General features: G+C 33.4%; 3 protein-coding genes across 8 annotated transcripts; 2 read left to right on the top strand and 1 right to left on the bottom strand.

The window, feature by feature from the left end:
- The first annotated feature begins 6,957 nt into the window (after positions 1–6,957).
- On the top strand, positions 6,958–8,470 carry LOC107476353 (BTB/POZ domain-containing protein At5g03250-like). Its single transcript, XM_021136260.2, has 2 exons — positions 6,958–7,947; positions 8,036–8,470. The coding sequence occupies exons 1-2, from the start codon at positions 6,973–6,975 to the stop codon at positions 8,468–8,470; spliced, it is 1,410 nt and encodes a 469-aa protein (XP_020991919.2). The 5' UTR covers positions 6,958–6,972.
- Positions 8,471–8,936: 466 nt separating this feature from the next.
- LOC107476302 (pentatricopeptide repeat-containing protein At4g38010) lies at positions 8,937–14,741 on the top strand. Of its 6 annotated transcripts, none has more exons than XM_052256676.1 (4): positions 8,937–8,998; positions 9,258–9,515; positions 10,816–10,869; positions 11,020–13,410. In XM_052256676.1, the coding sequence occupies exon 4, from the start codon at positions 11,471–11,473 to the stop codon at positions 13,238–13,240; it is 1,770 nt and encodes a 589-aa protein (XP_052112636.1). In that variant the 5' UTR covers positions 8,937–8,998; positions 9,258–9,515; positions 10,816–10,869; positions 11,020–11,470; the 3' UTR covers positions 13,241–13,410. The 6 variants fall into 6 exon arrangements, 5 of the variants coding, with proteins under 5 accessions (XP_052112636.1, XP_020991915.1, XP_020991916.1 ...); XR_008005510.1 differs by adding an exon at positions 14,380–14,741 and having other exon boundaries at positions 8,941–9,515; positions 11,020–11,260; XM_021136256.2 differs by adding an exon at positions 10,382–10,510 and having other exon boundaries at positions 8,942–9,515.
- Positions 14,742–16,915: 2,174 nt separating this feature from the next.
- LOC107476301 (cytokinin riboside 5'-monophosphate phosphoribohydrolase LOG3) lies at positions 16,916–20,979 on the bottom strand. Its single transcript, XM_016096103.3, has 7 exons — positions 20,605–20,979; positions 20,182–20,279; positions 19,929–19,959; positions 19,077–19,176; positions 17,718–17,788; positions 17,464–17,607; positions 16,916–17,273 (listed from the first exon to the last, which is right to left on the bottom strand). The coding sequence occupies exons 1-7, from the start codon at positions 20,722–20,724 to the stop codon at positions 17,178–17,180; spliced, it is 660 nt and encodes a 219-aa protein (XP_015951589.1). The 5' UTR covers positions 20,725–20,979; the 3' UTR covers positions 16,916–17,177.
- Positions 20,980–21,410: the final 431 nt, after the last annotated feature.

Raw genomic sequence — 21,410 nt, 5'->3', positions numbered from 1 at the left:
CTCCTAGCACGATCTTATTTTATTTTTATTCTCTTGGCCAATACTCTTATAGCAATTTTAGCTGAATTCTTTGAGTATTCGTATTTAGTTATATCTCTCAATGGTTAATATATATGATATAATTAAAAATATTAGTAGTGAGTATTAGGAGCATATTAAAATTAGGAATTTAGCTAACAATTTATGAAGGAGAGATATGAATAATAACTAACTTATAAAATTTTTAAAATATCAAAACCTTGAATTTTTGTGAAATTTTTTCTTTTAATACTTCTTTATATAATAAGTGTGTCCTAAATATATAAGACTCTTAAAATTAAATAGGAATTTGTAATGAACAAATTATAATTTATATTAGAAGCAAAAATATAAATAGACAATGAAAATACTAAACAGTGTGGATAATGAATATATCGGATATTCATTTCACTAGGTGTGTGGATGGTTATTCTAATATTAAAATTTAGGTAGATAATTTAGTAGTGTAATGTATTATTATATTTGATTAGTGATTATTTATATTATTCAAAAAAATTATTAGTTACCTAGCGTCTCTCATATTAGAAACTAGAATTTTGGATTCAACTCATACCATATCTATCCTTACACCAATAATTGATAACACTTAACAAGGCATTAGTGTTAATATAATTAATATATGAAAAGTTCTATGATGTCTAAAATATTAATATATAATTTATTTAAAAAGTGAGAGAAATAATAATGAACCTTATTTTTTATTTTTGTATTAAATAGTTAAAAAATTATACATAATAGAAGACAATTTAATATTTATATATATAAATTAAAGATTATAATTAAGATGATGGAAGAAATGGCAAATGCGAGTGTGACAAGGTTGAGTTAATTTTGACAACTACAAGACAACAAAGGGAGGCAGTGTGTGGACGCAGAGATGCTACGTTTCATTCACATTTTTCTTTTTTTCTTCATATCATAATAATTATTGTGTTGCTTTCGTGTGTTATGTATGTAATTGTATTTTTATTGTTGGATGGGATATGTTTTGGGGAGTGAGAGTGAGTGAGTGACAAAACAATCTTCCACGCGTTGGAATGTTGTGTCCCACTTCACACATTTCCAATTTCTATCAATCTCGGATTTTGATTTATGACTATGACTTTGACTTTTCAATTTCGACACAACCTAATATTAATATCAATTTACATGCTAAAATTTGTTATTATTAAAATCAAATATTATATATATATAGTTTATTTTTAATATATATTTTTATATTAATAATTGATAATTGATTTTAGTATACATCTAATATGATTATATTAATATATAAACCAACATAACCACATATACATATTCTCTTAATTATTTATTCAAATCAGTTTTCTTTTAATTCAATTCATCTTATTTTATGTCTACTATGTGCTTGTTTAGGTGTCATTATTTTGATAAAAAAGATCTTTTTTTAATGAAAAAAGATCTTTTTTATTTTTTTAACGTGTTTAGCAAATTTTTAGTAGTAAAAGTAAAAACAGTAAAAAATAAAAAAGCATCTTTTTTGAAAAGCTGTAATTTTCATCTTTTTTTAAAAGATCTTTTTTTCTTTAAAAAAAGATGTTTTTTATGTAATAAATAAACAAAAAAATACTTCTATATTGTTATATCCAAATATAATTGATAAATAAAAAGATATTTTTGCATGAGATATCAAAACATAAAATTACTTTTACTTTTCCATAAAATCTCTTAAAAAAATAACTCAAAAAAAATCTTTTCGTAAAAATTCACCAAAACAAACTCTATATATCATTTTAAACATCGTCTTTTGATTTTAGTGTAACATTTTATTATAACATACTTACATACACAAATTGTCCTTATTCGCTAATAAATTAAATAATAATCCTGTTACGTTACTAATAGTATTTATGTCAATTTTTGCTAACTCTTGTTTATGACTGTATTTAATGAAAGTATCTTTGTAAATGTGTCTAATAAAAAAATATTTTTTATAGCTGTGTCTAATAAAAATATCTTTTATATATATTTTTTAAATATATTTTTTTATACATATATTTAAAATATAATAATTAATTATAATTAACAGTAAATTCACAAATAATATATTAATACCCTGTACTTTTCCTAAATTAAATCTTGTTGGTGTCAAATACATATTTATCTTCTAAGGTTTAAATGACATTTGTCTGATCTTTTTCATTTAATAGACCCATGAGGTTACATTTCATGCACGGTACAAAAACATTCAAGCTCAACTGTGTTTTTGTCCCCCATTTCCGATTTGTATTGACCCTTTAATTTGCTTTCTTGAAACATAAATAGTCAAATCATATATATATGGAATAATAATGCCAGATGTAGTTAATAACAACGGCATTATTAGAACATACATTTAACCTGAATGAGTTGGCTAGATATTGATACATATACAGCAATACTAGTAATAGTTTGAGAAAACTAAAATCAATCATTAATAATATACACTTTTATTTACTCTCGTTTTTTGTTCTGTTTGAACAGCAAACTTTTACTGCATAAAGTTGATTCGTAGTACACTATTGTAGTATATCAATATATATTTATCACTTTTTTCGTTTTGTTTTAACTAATAATTTTATGTCTATTGAATTTTAAATAATATAGTTTAAGTTAGGTTTGTTCACTATAATATAATTTTTATGGTTATATTACGTGTAAATTAAAATTAATCACTAGTATAAAATATATATTAAATTATAAAATATACATTAAAAATAAATTAAATAATAAGTATTTATATATAAATAATATATAATAATAACTAATTTTAATAGTTAATTTTAATATACAAATATAATATTTATAATTTTTATTAGCATTAATGCTTTATAATTAGATTATTATAATGCTAGTTGGATTCAAATTATGGTCGACTCTTGAAGAAGAAGAAGTAACTAAAAGTATCAATCAAATGCAAGCAGCGCCGCACCGCCAAGGGGGATGAAATTCATCAAAGTTAATTAGGTAGGCAGAGTCTAGAGTTAGAGAGCCTATGTGATGTGTTATTTCATAATTTTATTCTTTTTCAAATTTTATATTGGTACTATTAATAGTATTATTACATTTTAATATAATTCTTAATCTAATATTTAAATTCCATATTTTTATTGTGAAATTTTATTATTTAATATCTGATAAATATTTATTTAGATATTAAAAAATGATAGTTAGGGTAGTAGAGGTAGGCATCACAGGGTCTGTGGAAGAGGGGCCCAAGGCAACAACAATACGGAACAGAAGCGTCTATTTTCTTTTTCAGTGTACGTGTATATATCCTGCGTATAACTAACTGTATATATACGGTGAGAGGAGTCAGACCAATTAAGGCAGTACTATATATCACATGCCCTAAAATCCCACTGAACAAAACAAACATCTTCACAACATACTTTAAATGCGTGTCTCGGAATAAATGGCCATAAATATATAGTATAATGGAATAACTTGTTCCATCCCCATAATAAAAATTACTATTGAATTTAAAAGCAATCAACATAAGAAAAACTCATCGTTTAAACAAAATTGATGCATTCAAAATTCAAGAAATTATTTGGATATGGATGATATCTGTGAAGTTTTTTTTATGAGTAAACACCTAATTCAATTCTTGTTTTTTTTATGGACATTGCGATTTTTATCTAAAAAAATAACAAATCGATTTCTGTCTCATACTTTTATAAAACGTCGCGGTCTTTTTTTCATCTTCCCTGACTAAAGCAGATGAAAATTGTCTACATGTCAATTAACGTTGTTGATGTAGAAGTTAACACTCTGTTAAGTTTCACATTGGACATTAAAAAATGGATAAGGATCCATATGTCCCGCTTTAGAAACATAAAATTACGTCGTTTTTGGGTTTGAATCCATGTTCCATTAAGAATGGACATGGGTCGATCTGTCCCACTTTAGAAACATAAAACTACGTCATTTTTGGGTTTCAATCCATGTTCCATTAGGGAATGGACACGGGTCGATCTGTCCCGCTTTAGAAACCAAAACTTTGCAAATTTACCACAATAAATCTTATTTTACAAATTCACCACAATAATTCTTATTTCATTCATTATCAAAAGTATTGTTCACAACTCAACTCTAGAAAATAACAAAATTTAACTATCGAAATTCTATACAGTTGCTCTTAACAAGCTTGCAATTATAATCCCACCAAGAAATGCTAACAAATTAAACCCATACATAATACATCTAATTTCACCTATTTTCAATCTACACTCATGTAACTGATCTTCCAAACCAATTAATCTTTCTTCCAACTCATTAACTTTGTTATCCACCACATAACCATGACCTTCCAATCGATTCTGCTTCTGCTTTGATGCCCCAAGACAACCTTATTATCATCCTCACCACATGAAGTAATATAATCATCTAATCATGCAAAGAAGTTGCAATGCCATTTTTCAGTTTACGAAAATGTTTAACATTTATTAGCATCTATGGAATAGAAATTAAAAACCAAAAATTAGCTAAACGTTAAATAAGTACCTTGAAATATGGGCAGTGAAAGAATAATATGTCTGAATTCTTCATCGTCCCTGAGAATTCATTTTCTTTTTCTCGGAGCTCCAACGCTCCCACTAGAATTCAAGCTCCAGCCTGAATTGTCTCTACTTCGTTGATTTGATGATGAACAACACTCTCCACTACCAATCATGGTCTCCTAGGGTTTATATTTGGGTTGAGAGAAGAGTGAGAGTTAGCTGCATAGAATCACTTTCAAACCATTTTGTTTCAGTGAAGATTAAAAACAACGTAGTTTTGGTTTCTAAAGCAGGACAAATCGACCTCTATCCATTTCCTAATGGAACATGAATTGAAACCCAAAAACGACATAATTTTAGGTTTTTAAAGCGGAACAGATCGATCCTGTCTATTCTCTAATGAAACATTGATTAAAACCCAAAATGACGTAGTTTTAGGTTTTTAAAGCAGGACAGATTAATTTCTGTCCATTTTCTAGTGGCCAACGTAAAACTTAATAGAATGTTAACCTCCATATTAGCAACATTAACTACTTAACTGACACATAGACAATTTCCATCTATTTTAATTAGGGAAAATGATGAAAGATTCACAACGTCTCACAAAAATATGAAATAAAAATTAATTTGTCCTTTATTTTTGAACAAAAATCACAACGTCTATAAAAAAAAAAGACCGAATTAGGTATTCATTCCTCTTTTTATTATCAGTTTTGATTGAATGGTAGATATAGAACAGTGTCTGATTCTCGATGGACGAGCTTAGTGTGTATATATTTGTGTTGGAAAATATAATTGATTTCTTAATAAGATAAATTAGTCAGACTTTTGATAACAATAAGGTCCGAGTATATACCTAAAGACAAAAGAAGAAAAAAAAAATGCATGATTTTAAAATAAAATCCCCAATATTAGCTTTCTGAATCCCTAGTAAACAAGTCCATTATATTATTTATTCCCTTCACTAATATAATCTAAGTATGGAAGTAGACATCCAATAATAATAATAATAATAATAATAATAATAATAATAATAATTAGGTTTGCGATCAAAGAGGGTCTAGCTATGATGAAGGTAAAGTGGTCATTTGACATCTCAAGCCTTGACCCAATAAAAATTATTAGAATCAAATGTTCATTTGATTATCAAATTAATAATTAGTTATTAATAGTAACATATATAATATATAATAGATTTTTCATACTATGTTGAAAGTAAGCATGATAAATTGATATAAAAAAATAACAGAGACTTAATATGTTTGTGCAGGTAATATTACAATTCAAAATAATCAAAAGCTACGACACCATATTAATTAATTAACTGGTGAAACAAATACAAGAAGATTGTAAATATGCATGTGTAGCTTTACATAGTGATGCAAAACCAAGTGCTTGACCACTTGAATTGTTACAATTAAGAAGTATCTATTTGCACCTTCTAGAGGACGGAAACAGATGCTAATTGATTGCAATAAAATATATTTCATGTACTAATGATTAGTCAAGGACAAAGGCAACGGATCGGAGGCAGATTCGTGACTTGGACCATATGTAATTACTAGGGGATAAAGTTCACTTCTGCTTGTTGTTAATTAATTTTAATTGAAATTTTACATGCATATATAAGAATCAAGGTAATTACGTGGCTTTTTAAGCGATTAAGAATTATTGAAGATGATGAAGGCAATTGAAGTGCGTAAGCTAAGCATTAGTTTCGGGTTGGTTACGTTTTCAGTTATGAGCTATAGACTCGCTACATGTTTGTGTTTAATTTGGACCATAATCACAATAATGGATCATCTAGCTAAGCAACACCAGCAACTAATTGCACTATGCATGCTCCCTCTTTCCATTCTACTATTCTCTTGAATGTTCTTTTTTCTCTTCTTCCTACAACATAACATGGAGGCCCTCTTGAGGCTTGGATCTAAATCTTCTGATGCATTTCGTCGAGAAGGCCAATCTTGGTAATTTTATTTCGATTAATTGTTACAGACATGAGAATCACAGATCAAAATGTATGTTAAAATGCTCAATATCCATAGTCCAATATGTGTTAATTTTGTAGGCATTGTACAACGGGGCTCCCAAGTGATCTTACCATTGAAGTAGGCCAAGTAACTTTTTTCCTCCACAAGGTGCATGCCAAATATGCTTTAATTTCATGCAACACCTTATGTTTGTTCATTAATATGTAAAGCTTGATGCACGCATGCAGTTCCCATTGCTTTCTAGAAGTGGATTGCTCAAGAAACTCATCAATGACTCCTCCAAGGAGGAGGAAGGAGCAAGCTGTGGTTTGCAACTCCATGATGTCCCCGGAGGAGACAAAACATTCGATCTTGTAACAAGGTTTTGCTATGGCGTACTAATCGAAGTCGTGGCTTCTAATGTAGTACCTCTAAGATGTGCAGCAGAGTATCTAGAAATGAATGAAAACTATGGGGAATCCAACCTCATTGGACATACAGAGTCTTTTCTCAATCAAGTTCTCAGCAATTGGCTAGACACAATAAAAGCTCTGCAATCATGTGAAGAAGTTATGTCTTATGCACAACAACTCAACATAGTTTCCAGATGCATTGATTTCTTGACCCTCAAGGCATGTCCCGACCCTAAGCCCACAATGGCTGAAGCTGATTCCTTGAATGAAAAAGATAAATCACAAACCAAAGGTGATGATTGGTGGTATGAGGATCTATCATTGTTGAGTTTACCACTATACAAGAGACTAATTTTGTCCCTCGAAGCAAAAGGTATGAAACCTGAGAATATTGCAGGGTCCTTGATACGTTATATTACAAGATATGTACCCTTGATGAATAGGCAATCAAGCTTCAAGGAAAAGAACAACAACAATGATGTGAATCAAGGGACAAATTCTGAAGCAGATCAAAGAGATATGGTTGAAGAAATTGTGGGAATGCTTCCAAGTAAGAAAGGTGTAACACCTTCCAAGTATTTGCTTAGAATGCTAAGAACAGCTATGCTTCTGCATGCAAGTCAGTCATGCATAGACACTTTGGAGAAAAGGATTGGCTCTCAACTTGAACAAGCCATTCTTGTTGATCTTCTGATTCCAAACATGGGGCAACCGGCTGAGACACTTTACGATACAGATTGCATTCAGAGGATTATAGATCATTTTCTGTCCATATACTTGCCTGCAACTGCATCAACTACTCCGTGCATAAGCATGCATGAAGAAGGGCCATTGGCGAGTGCAGCTGATTCACTAACACCTATGACAATAGTAGCCAACTTGGTAGATGCATATCTTGCTGAGGTAGCTCTTGATGTAAATTTCAAATTGCCAAAGTTTCAGGCCCTTGCAACTGCAATTCCAGAATATGCTAGGCCTATAGATGATGGTTTATATCATGCTATAGATGTGTATCTCAAGGTAACACCATGTTGCAATCTAAATATACATGGTGATATATATGTTGATATTTATAATGTAACACATTGGTCTATGACAACTAATACAGGCACATCCTTGGCTAGTTGATTCGGAGAGGGAGCAATTCTGTAGACTCATGAACTGCCAAAAGCTGTCATTGGAAGCAAGCACACATGCAGCACAAAATGAGAGATTGCCACTCAGAGTAATTGTGCAGGTCCTCTTCTTTGAACAGCTTAGACTCAGAACATCAATATCTAGCTGGTTATTTGATGACACAAATAACTTTGAGAACGCACAACAACAAAACAGCCTTAATGGAAATAATCTTGGCCATCTAAGGAGTGCGAATAATGGTCAAGTAGACCCTTCACAGCAACAAGGTGGTGGAAACTTGAGGGAACGTGTCTCAGAGCTTGAAAAGGAATGCACCTGTATTAGGAAAGAGCTCCATAAGCTAGCTAAGAGTAAGAGAGGTTGGAACATTTTCCAAAGAATCTTCTTTAGAAAAAGGTCTTGCTAGTGTTGCAATATCAACATATATGATGTACTATTGCGCCGACTGAGAATGGAAAAAAAATCAACTTTTAAATATCCTAAGTGCATCATGTAAAAAAAAGAAATTGTTCGCGTTGCCTTTTTCTTAACTTAATTCTCATGAAAAATAGGCCTAATGCATGGGTTTCAAAGTGGGTTTTAATTTTTGCCGCAAAAAGTGTTATTGTATTAGTAAGATACACGGGTGATGAGGGGATGATGGCTACTGCGTCCACTACTGATTCAGGAGCTTCGAGCTTCGAAGATGATGTCGACGATCAGAGCTCCGCCTCGCCGGGATGCTTCCGATCATCTTGTTGGTTTGCTGAGGAAAAGCTGCTGCAATGGAGAGGGAAACGCAGGTTTGATTTCCGGGTCGGGTTGTGGGCTTGGAGATTCTTTGGGTCTGGGCCAGTATTGGCGACTCAGTCCCTCTCCACCCTCCACTCTCTTTCTCACAGCCGCTCAGCTCCTCCACGTCGTCAGGCATCAGCGGCGTTATCCACCCTCCAAGGTCTAGTCTCTCACTCTCTCTCTCGACCCTTACTCATTCACTCACTCCCACGATTCTAGGGGTGTGCAAAAAAATCTAGATTATGGATTTTAAATACAATCCAAACCAAACTATTTAAAAAAATCAGTTAAATAAAAAAAATCTAAATCAAATTGCATCAATTTTATAGTTTAGTTTTTTAATTCAAACCATTTAACCAATTTAAATCCGGATCTGGATCCGACTCTTCCCTCTTGGTCTTCTCATCATCTAAACTCAGCTGCCGGCGCTTATTGTCTCCGCCGCAGCTGGCACTGCAGCAGGCAGCTGGCACTGCAGCAGGCAGCTGGCAGTGGCACTGCAGTTTCGTATCTTCCGCCGCCACCACGCGTCGCGTCTCTGGTCGTAGCTTTCGCCTCTTTGGATCGTTGTCGCACCGCTGCTCTGTTCCGCCGTGTTTTGTTCTGCCGTCCGCCTTTCCTCGTCGTGACCAGCTCTGTTCTTCTCTGTTCTCTGGGTACCCTCGCCTTTCCTCAAGGTTCTTCTCTGTACTCTGTTCCGCCGTCTTCTGTTCTTTGCATTTCCTTGATGGGTTCTACCGTTCCAAGGGTGTAGAGAATTTGAGTTTGCATCTGTGATATTAGTTTATGAATCAAGAATCCTTATGAATGGTTCAATAATGCTTAATTGCTTAGCTTTGTGAAATTAGTCAGAAATGATAAACTGGTAACATATATAGTTCCTGAAACAAGTAACTGTGGACATATTTATGATGCTATAATGCTATAACTAAGTGGGCCACGAAGCAGGCAGCAACTCGCCCAGGTTCGTGGTCGTCTCTTCCTGGCCTCGCTATTGCCGCCGTTGTGAGTCCCTGTCTTCCCCCGGTTCCCACTTTTCCAATTTTCACTAGTTCCTCCCTTTCCTAGTTCACAGCTTTTTGTCTTCTTCTTCACCCAATCAATTCATTTTCCAGTTTGCTATAATTTTAATAATGAAGTTTTTTTAGGTTTTGAATTTTTGATAAGCTAATTAATTTTTTTTGCTGTTGCTGTAATTGTAATTATAAAGTTGATTTAGGTGTAGTTCTAGTGTTGTTGCTGTAATTGTAATAATTAAGATGATTTTAGGTTTTAAAATTTAGATAAGCTGGTTAATTTTCCATCTTGCTGTTGCTGTGATTGTAATGTTGTTCCTGTAATTATAAAGTTGATTTAGGTGTAATTGTAATGTTATTGTAATGTTATTGCTGTAATTGTAATCATAAAATTGATTTTAAGTTTTGAATTTTAGATATACTAATTAATTTGCCATTTTGCTGTAATTGTAATGTTGTTGGCTGTTGCTCTTGCTCTTGCTCTTGCCCTTGCCCTTTTATATATATTTTTTTTAAATTATGAACAGGTCAACCTATTCAACCTCTAATCCACCAATTCAACCTGTAATCCACCAGTTGAATGAGTGACCCCATTATTCAGTCATATGATCGGTTCAATTACTGGTTCAGTCTGATAATTATGCTCCGAATCTCAAGTAAATTATTTGGTTGTAATTTATTTGTTTTCTGTATCAGAAAATTTTTACCACAACTCAGCAAGCTCTAAAATTCTGAAATATGATAAATTATAACATGATAAAATTAGAAGCAAATACGTTGAACTGAACTCGGTATATATATTATATATGATTTCTGAATTCTGAGGCCTGTAATACCGGTAGCATTCTGAATTTCTAATTAAATAGATATTTAATGCTTTGGTGTGTAGAACTCGTGGTTCTCTCTTCAATCAGTGATGACAAATTTTTTGAGATCTAACGGTGGCAATATCTGTTGGCAGGATGGTTTTTGACATTATTTGCAGTGGGAGGGACAAGATTGAAAATCCGAGCAGGTGCGATGCTTAGTTGCTATATGATTAGTTCATTTGAATTCTTATTTTGACTTGTTTAAGTACGGACAACACTACTGTTAAACTTTTTTATTTTAATTGAATTATGAATTAAAATGTTCTAATTTTAGTTTTTCCCTTTCCCCAAACTAGGATTGGTTAACAGTGGTTCCTGAGCTCAAACTAGGAGCCAAAGTAGAACAAGAGTTAGTGTGGCCATCAGAAGAACAACTAGGCGGCGGCAGCTGCACCAACACATGGCCTAATTGCTCAGTCGCAACAAACCCCGAAATAGGCCGAGCTTGAACGGTAAAATACAGCGTTGCATTTGCTGGAAAAGCCCAATAATGAGGATGGTTCACAACACTATCACTGGAAGAAGCAGCAGTGCCAGGTAACTTTTTCATAGATCCGTCAATTAAGGCCCATTTGGCCATTTTAAATAGCAACAAGGAGACGAGGAATTCACAAAAACGTGTTTTTATTGCTTGTTACTTTTTAGAATGCAAAGTTGACAAAAAGCATTCATATTAGTCATTACATAATTCATTGGTAATGGCAAAAATGATTAATCATGTTTGAGCATTGAGCATTCTTGATTGGCATGAATAAGGCTACGCAATCTCTGAAATGGGTTCTGTTGGAATTCATTGATAAATGTAAGGACTTGAGATCCTTCAAGAAAATTCATGCACAATTATTGACCTCTGCCCTTGTTTCCAATGACTTGGTTGTCGCCAAAGTTGCAAATCTTTTTGGTAAACATGTCACCAATGTTCATTACACCAGCAATTACTTGAAGCAATTGGATTGGAGCTTGAGCTCCTTCCCTTGCAACCTGTTCATTTCCAGCTATGCTTCTTCCCACTCACCCAGGGCTGCAATTATTGTCTATAGATGGGTTTTCAAAAATGGGTTTGTTCCTGATGTGTTCACTGTCCCAGCTGTTTTGAAATCATGTGCTCGATTCTCTGGGATTTTTGAGCTTAGGCAGTTGCATGCAGTGGTAGTTAGGAACGGTTTGTGGTGTGACATGTATGTGCAGAACAGTCTTGTGCATGTGTACAACATTTGTGGGGACAATGCTAGTGCTTGCAAGGTGTTTGATGAGATGCCTATTAGAGATGTGGTGTCTTGGACTGGTTTGATATCTGGGTCTGTGAAGGCTGGGTTGTTTGATGATGCCATTGCATTGTTTTTGAGAATGGATGTGGAGCCTAATTTGGCAACTATTGTTAGCATATTTGGGGCTATTGGGAAACTGGGTCGTTTAAATTTAGGGAAAGGGGTTCATGGGTTGGTAGTTAAATGTCCATATGGGAAGGAATTGGTGGTAGACAATGCATTGATGGATATGTATATGAAGTGTGAGTCTGTTGCTGATGCAAGGCAAGTGTTTGATGAGATGCCTGAGAAGGACATTATTTCTTGGACTAGTATGATAGGTGGATTGGTGCGATGTCAATTTCCAAATGAGTCACTTAACCTGTTCTATGAAATGCAGGCATCAGGTTTTGAGCCTGATGGGGTTATACTGACCAGTGTTCTTTCTGCTTCCGCAAGTCTTGGGCTGCTTGAATATGGCAGATGGGTCCATGAATACATTGATTGCAGCTGCATCAAACAGGATGTTCATATAGGAACAGCATTGGTTGACATGTATGCAAAATGTGGTTGCATAGAGATGGCGCAGCGTGTCTTCAATGATATGCCTTCTAAGAATATCAGAACTTGGAATGCCTTTATAGGTGGCCTAGCAATAAATGGACATGGACAAGAAGCATTGAAACAATTTGAAGAGTTGATTGAATCTGGGACCAGGCCTAATGAGGTGACGTTTTTGGCCATTTTCACAGCATGCTGCCATTCCGGCCTGGTCGATGAAGGTCGTCGGCTTTTCAATCAGATGACGAGTCCAAGTTACAATATTTCACCGTGGTTAGAACACTATGGATGCATGGTTGATTTGTTCTGCAGGGCTGGGTTGGTGGGGGAAGCTATGGAGTTGATAAAGACAATGCCAATGCCGCCCGATGTGCAGATCCTAGGAGCTCTCTTAAGTGCCTGCAGTACATATGAAAATGTTGGATTCTCCCAAGAAATGTTAAAATCACTTCAAAATTTTGAATACCAAGATAGCGGTATATACGTTCTTCTATCGAATCTATATGCAGCGAGCAAGAAATGGACCGAGGTGAGAAGCTTGAGGAGACAGATGAAAAAGAAAGGAATAAACAAGGTTCCAGGTTCTAGCATTATAAGAGTGGATGGTAAAAGCCATGAATTTTTAGTTGGAGATAATGACCATCCTCAAAGTGAGGATATACGTGTAGTGTTAAACACACTTGCGAATCAAATCGATACCCTTTCTTGATTATTGTCTTAGGCTTGGTTTATGTTTGTCGGTTTCTATTTGTATAGGCTTTGTTTATGGTCTTTGATCAATGAAATTTTGACAACGAAAAACTGGTGGAGGTCTATGAATTTATTTCTAGCAAAAGTTATAAAATAAAATCAGGGATTCCTGCTAATATGGCCCTTGTCTTTTTCCACAATTCGTGTTTTTCTTGGAAGAATTGTACAATTTATGTGGAATCATGACTATGATTATTATAGTAAAATCAACTATCATCAAGTGTACGCAAGAGAAAATATACACTAATGTTGCAGACTTCTTTATTGATTGCACTTTGAGTGGTAGAAATTGAAAAAGACTTGCTTGAATAAAAACAACTTAGTCGTGATTTATATTTCCGAGTAATGGACATGCGAATCCAAGACTTGAAATAAATAAATAACTGAAATTGTTGACATGGTTCACTGAAAATCATAGCTTTGTTAAATGAAGATCATGTTTAGTTATGCAGATACTATTTTCTTGGACAACACTAAGTGCATTACTATCCACTAAAGTGATCTAATAGCCACATTTAAATGATAGGAGATTAAATTTTTTTAAGCTTCAAATTTAACTTTTTAATATCTTAAGTACATGATGTAGTTAAACTGGTCATCTTGTTCTTTATGAGATTGGCCTTACCTTTTTTCTTAACCAAACTCATTCCTATCATAAAAAAATAGCCCTATTGGGCTTCAAAGTGGGTTTTAGTTTTTTACACCAAAAAGTGTTATTGTATTGGTTTACTTGTCCCTTATTTGTGACTCTTCATTCTTCAACTTTCTTTAGGCCAAGTAGGAACTGGGAAAGTTTCGTATTTTAGCAATTATTTGTCTGTGCACACTGCAGACAATACAATTGACATGGGCATAACTTTCATAATGTTAAATACTTAAATATAATTCCACACTTTCTGCAACTCGTTGGATATATATATTTGTGGCCCTTCCAACTCAACAAACTCCAAATGACGGTTGGGAATTTGAGTTGCTTAATTGACAAGTTAGTTAGTTAGTTACTGGATAAAGCTGAGTTAGTTATACCAACCAACTGTCACTTGCACTAAGTGTATCTTTTTTCTTTTTGGTTGCCCACGGATTCCTCCAACCCGACAGGTCAAGAACTAATCCGTCATGGATCTGAGCTCCATTTAAGGGTCTGCCGCTAGCCAATGAGTTACTACATGCACAAGGCGCGATTCGAACCCCCAACACTTGCTTAAGTGGACGAGTGAGCTGACCACTCACCACTCAACCAGCCCAAGTTAGTTCTACATTAGCTATTTTTAATCATGTATAAAACTTTATTCATTGATTTAGTACAATCAGAAGCTCATTTAATTGTATTATATCAATGAATATACTTCATCTAATACAATCATGTACATTTAGTGATGCAATCTTTTATTTTTAATTATTAATGTCGAAAACCAATCACTATTCAGTTGGAAAGTTTGAGCTTTTCATAGTACCTTAAAAGGAATGGCTTATGTTGTTTTGGTTGCTAAGGACATTCACTTTTTGAATCCTTATAAATGCAGAGTTTTCTTTATAATAAGTCGAGTAAATGCATCAATCAATTAATTAATTATTTTCTTTATTATATAATATGATAGTATATTGATCCCCACTCCCTCCAACAACCAAAGCAAGAAGCAGGAAGCACCATGTGACAATCTCATTGGAAGGGAAAAAAAAAAAAAAGAAAAAAGAAAGAGGGGCAATGTTCTGTTTACAGAAAAGGATAAAACCAAAGTACAAAAGAAGGAACAGCACTATGCTCTGTTACATAATTGGACTATTGCATTTTTGCATATACCAAAATGCTGTATATGGTGAAGCATGAAGATAAGATTGCTGTTTAATACAAGAAGATCTTCCTTATCCAAGATATATACAAGAGAGAATTGATCAGAAACCGTAGAAAAGGGAATATAATTTGACACACTAGGATACATAATGCAAGTCCTTTTAACTTAAGAAAACAAATGTGAGGCAGAATATGTAAACCAATGTTTACCTAACAATGAAATAGTGGTTGATAGCTACTCTACATGCTAGCGGTCCAAGATGTGGATGTTTGCCCAAACTATCACTGCATATCACACAATCATCCTTTTATCCTTTAGTCCCTTTGCCGTTACTAGATTCTTTTAATTTCAAGCAAAAACTTTGTACCACAAAACAACAACTTTCAACTAACCTACTCTTGCTTCTTCCCATATAATCCTATGCTCAAACATGAATAATTCTATGTTGTCTATACCCTTAATTCAAAACTTTATTATATTTCAATGCAACAACTAGCTTAGTTTCTGTTAAAACATTTGATAAGTTCTCTTGCAGAACACAGAACAGTTGTATCCACTGCCATCAACATCTTTAGAGTGTTGTATATATAGGACCTTGATGTTTCAAATTTTTGTTCTTCCTTGGCATGCAATGTTTCAGTTGAGCATGGCTTCAAATCAAAACATGATTACCAATACAAACTACTCGAGCTTTTTATCGAATTAGAGACCCCAAAAATGTACAAAGAAGTTGTTTCAACAACTGGCAATTTGAAAGAAGATACCGGGGACCAACAACATCAATGTATTGGGAATGCTATGATAATATGTCCTTAGACGCATGTGGCACATGATCACTTCATTTCTAGTTTGGATCCCATGTGGCCTTTGCTTAACACATGGCAATGTCATGTTTGATAGGATGTATAGGGCCTACAAACTTTTTCTTATTAATAAATCTTTTATGTATATTAATTAAACCATCTATTTCTTATATCAGAATTCACAAGTAATAGTAAAAGCTATTAAAAAGAGTGTCATGCTATCTTGAACATGTATTGGTATGCAAAGTTTGCCTAATTAGGCTGAGGGAAGAAATTTCATTTCTATACATATAAATTTAACACATTATACTTTATCATCTTAATTGAACTTGGCAAGATTCGAAAGTAAATAAGTGCATTCTAAATAAAAATTAATGCAACTAAATTTTATTGTGATAATACAGAATCACATTTATCACTCATATCGTCTTTTGTTTTATTGATAAGACAAGCTTCTCTATATGCCTCAGATTAACATATGATTCTATCAAATTTTCCATAATCTTAAACAACATATTCCAAGTTAATCAAACAACTTATTAGAATATAAAGTAAAATCGCATTCAGAAATGTAAGATTCACAAAAAAAGATGTGGTGCTAAATTAATACAGTAAATTTTGAGCGACTCTTCCTACTGTCAATCATTTATGTAAATATAAAATAGCAAATTTGTATTCATGTAAAAAATATCTAAATTGTACTCCCACTCAAGTATTGGTCTGAATCACAACCGTTGAAATTTGAAAGCAGTTACTTCAAGACAAGCAATGAACATGATTGTTGCACTATCTGTCCCATTCTAAAATTATTAACACTTGATCCTGTTCAAGTTGGACTATATTCTGCATGAACACCTTCCCCACCTCTTCCCAAGCCATGCATTGTGTCCTCTGTTTGTCTCTCTTCTTTTCCAAATAGCAGTTCTTTGTTTACAAATTTAATGAAGTGTTTTTGTGTGGTTGAAGTTGAAACTTTGCCAAGTCAAACAAAAATTACTTGAATAAAAAATATACTGTCAAAGGTACGCTGAAGAGTGGTTGAAAGGTAAAATTAGTTAACATGGAGTAATACTAATAACTAAAAAGGTACTTACAAGTTACAAATTGAGAGGAAATCATAGTTTCACATGAAGGGAGAACAAAGTACTTTCACATTTTTCAGGTCAATCACAAGTACTTTACAAAAGAAGTTCACCACCAAATAAAAGAGGCTAGAATACTGATATAACACTATAGCTTCTTCCACCTCCAAAATTCTATTCCTAGTCTCATATCTTCCGTGCAGATTAAGAAATTGCAGCTACCTTGACATGTCATACTCCTGAGGATAAGCAAGTTGTTGTTCCATCTGCCAGCTTAACTTGGAAGCAACACCTTCATGACAGGGAACATACTCCTGTGAAACAAAGAATATTATTTCATCTTCTGCCTAATTAAATACATTCTCTCTTACTACAGTAATAAATGTCACACTTTTAAGGTTTAAATATACTAAATCTATCAACTTGCAACGAAATGAGGTTATAGATAAAACATGGTAGCAGTAATATAGTTAATTAGTTATATGTGTTGCTATGAGAAATCACCTCCAATTTCTTGACAAGCTCTTTTGCTGTTGGTGCTGATACAATTATATGGCGAGCATTTGGACTAATAAACCCTTCTTCCACAGCTTTGTCAATGAATGACAACAAGGAATTAAAGTATCCATCAACATTTACTAACCCCACCTACAGGTTGAAAAGTATCAAATCTAGTTAGGCAACTTTGTAGACTTGAGCTTATAGTAATTTATAGTAATAGAGTTTCCAATTAAATGGGAAAAGTGAAGTATTATTACTGGTTTGTCATGAATCCCAAGTTGAGCCCATGTTATGACTTCAAGAAGCTCCTCTAGAGTCCCATAACCACCTGCATGTAACTTCCATGAGCTTTTCAACAACTTAAAAAGAGAAATTGGAATTCACTTTAGTATTAACTATTCTACATAAAGAGTGAATCCACTAAGAAAGTAAATACTAACTTAAATCCAACAAAGATTTTAATGTATAACACTAATTTTACTCATCAAATGTTTAAGCCAAAAATCCATTTTTCCTTATAAAGTGCAATGCATGCCATTATGGATTCGGTTCGTAGCTTGACAAGCCATTTTGCCTACCATTAAGATCAAGCTTTGATATATTTTTACTCTGTATATTGTGTAACAATGAACATAAACTCATCCACTTTTGGATTAAGTATAAAATCCACATTGAATAAGTTCACATTCTATCTAAAAAGTGAAAAAGTATGTGTCCAATTAATGTGCAAATCAAAATAAGTACCCAAAAAAAATTTTATTCCCATATTTTTGTCATCTAAGCAATAGAGTGATTAAGAGCTTTATCTTTGCGTGCCTCCTCTCTACTCTGTCACAAAAGCGCAGCACTCAAATACTCAGATTGATAACTACTAGAAAGAAAAAAACAAAAAGGTCTTAGAAAAGGATAAAGCATCATTCCAATTTCAGGTACAGGTGCTAATTAGAAACCTTATCATGTCAAAGTTCTTCATTTGAAAAAGGGTAAGGCTTTTGTACAATCACGTCATGGTTTGAAGTGAAAGGTAAAATTGGTATTCAACCAGAACCACAGATAAACCCATAGCAGCTCAAGTTCTTTGTTTTTGGCCAAAGATGGTTGAAAAGAGTGGCACCCTAATCAATCATCACAGTCATAGCATTGGAATATGTGAAAAAAAATAAAGTCACAGAGAAATTGTTTTTTTGGCAGCAGGGTCAAATTGAATTGAATATACATAACTGGCACAAAAAAGTTTTTTATTTATGATCCCCTTTTTTAAATCATGAAAAAACCTTGTCTACTTCTGGTTTCTTCAAAATGACTCATGAATAAGTCAGACCCAAAATAAGGAAAAAAAATGTCTTAACAAGTGAAGGAAGGACTAGTCCACATCCATTACTTATATATGGTTCGAAAATCATAAACAAGTACATAATATAGGGCGATAGACAGACACCAATTGGGAGACTTAGTCTTGAAAGTTGCATACACTGAGATACGGTCAGTGCTTACATGATAAAAGTAGAAAACTACAAGCACCATGATGTTTCTATTTTTTTATGTTTTATTTTTCTTCATATACCTTATATAGTTCTATTTTAATGAAACCAAATGAGTTTCTTTTTAAGGCTAACCTGGTAAGGCAATGAAAGCATCTGAATGCTTAGCCATCTCTGCTTTCCTTTGATGCATATCTGCTACTGCCTTTACTTCTCCCACTGTTTCACCAGTTAGCTGCAGAGTGTACCATTTTGCACAGTTGAGACAACAGAAAATAACAAGAAAGAAGAGCTGAATAGTTTAGTAGTTATGAGGTTTTTGAGAAAGAAAAATGTTTCTTAAACATGGTCATTATTGTATTTCAAGCCATATACTTGTCATTATTATTGGATAGAGTATGGAATTTAATCTGAGTTTAAATTCTAACCAATGACTATATGTTGGCACAAAGTACTATAGCTATGTTCAAATAATATTTTACTCATTTGGAGGATAGGTAATCCAATGCATGATGCATCTAATCTAGAAATGTTGACGTCAGGAATGTAATGTGCAGCCAAAGAGGTTGAAAACAAAAATAAAGTAATTAATTTTAATATACTACAGTACATTCCTCATGTAAAGTTTCATTATAGTAAAAGCCAATGAAGAAAAAACAAAAGAAATTGCAAGAAATTGAACAAAGGGCCAAGTTTTGAAATTGTCAAGAAGCTTATTTTGAACACAGAGGAACTGAGTAGGCTTTTAACTGAAAAATGAAGATACATAAGCAAGAAAAGCATAAGTAGAGGGTACACACATGAATGACATAGAAAGAATAAAAAAGGAACAAAATCTGAGTTCTACTCTCTCCTTGGTGTAGAGAAACATATAAAACTAAAAGAATAAAAATGGAAGAACAAGTAGGCATATTTTATTATGAGAAGCAAAAAGAGTAGAAGCTTTTTCTACTGCTGAAGCTGAAGCAGAAGCAGAAGCAGACATACCTCTCGAGGCATGAGCGTCTTGGGAATAACTCTGCAAAGAAATAGTAACATCACAAACAGTGTAAAAGAAGTAGAGACCAACCAACAAACAATCAAACATAGTTAGATGAATCATTGACTCTGATCCTTCTACCCTTTTTACCCCACATCTTTTGGGGGAAAAAAAGAGAAAGAGAAAGGAGAAAATAATCATAGAAACAGTGAATTGAAACAAAACTCAAAAAGAGTGTCATAGTGTCATACTCATACATACCCAATAACATGCCTTCCACCATCATGAACAGCTTGTGAAACCAAACCCATTAGACCAATGCTTCCACCTCCATAAACCAGATCAATGTTCCTTGAAACCTTGAGAGACATTTAACACAAATAATAAGCAAATGATAAGAGTGGCCATGATACTAAAATGATGACGACTAGCTCGTTTGGAAGAATATATTAGCATGAGTCTAGAAAAGAGAAAGAAGCTCAATCAGCAGAGGGAACTTTGTAAACTCGTAAAAGTGCTTAGCTAAGAAGCAATGATCTTGTCAACAGAGCTCAAAAACCCAAAGTGAATAAAAAAGCAAGCTTTTTAGAACCCCAGAAAAGAAAAAGGGGGTGTTTTTGATTGAAGAGAAGATTAAGGTAAATGTAGCAGTTTATGAGGTGAAAAGGGGTGATTCAGATTTACCAATTCATTGCCAAGTTGAATGGCAGCATCTTGGTAGGTACTCTTCTTGCCAGGGCTACTACCACAGAACACACAAACCCTCTTGAACTTTGACACCCTCTTCTCACCATTATTCTCCATTCTCTCTTCAACTCACAATAACAACGTAACGCTGCTGAAGCTAACAAATTTTAAGGATTGTTTTTTGCTGAACCTATCACTCATCCAATGTGTGACATGGAAAGAATCATCAGAATCATGATGTCATCATCATCATCATCAAGTTATTGAGTTCTATATATGTGTGTTGTTGTTGCTTCACTGAGTGAGCAAGAGGCAAGCACTCTTCTCTTCTCTTCTCTTCTCTTGTGTGCTCAAGTGCGCCCTCTCCTTCCTCTGCTTTCATGGCTTTATATAAACCGCCCCATTCACAAACACTGCCATGGCACGTGACTGCCACGCGTGGACCACTCTTTCATTTTTTTTTTTATTTAACATTCTCAATTTCTCACAAAAAATACAAACTTTTTATCAAAAGCTTTGTTTAGTTTACCCCCAAAGAGATTAGAGACTCAAGCTTATGAAAAACCCTAGTTTCTGAAAATCACGGAAATAATTTAAATATTTACTCTAATAAATAAGTTCCTAAAATGAGGTCTATAATAAATTACGAGAACGAAAAATTATAACTTAATTTGAATTGGCCAAATAGCCAATTTATTTATTATTTAAATAAGTGTTAAAAAATTTAAATATCTGTTTTATAAATATAATAATTTTTTGACTAATAATAAAATTTTAAATTAAATTTAGATTCGCAATGAATT

The sequence above is a fragment of the Arachis duranensis genome, chromosome 2 (genome assembly GCF_000817695.3).
Source record: "Arachis duranensis cultivar V14167 chromosome 2, aradu.V14167.gnm2.J7QH, whole genome shotgun sequence".
In the NCBI taxonomy this organism is placed as follows: domain Eukaryota; kingdom Viridiplantae; phylum Streptophyta; class Magnoliopsida; order Fabales; family Fabaceae; genus Arachis; species Arachis duranensis.
Note: the sequence above shows the minus strand (reverse complement) of the source record. Positions and strands in the feature narration are given on the sequence as shown.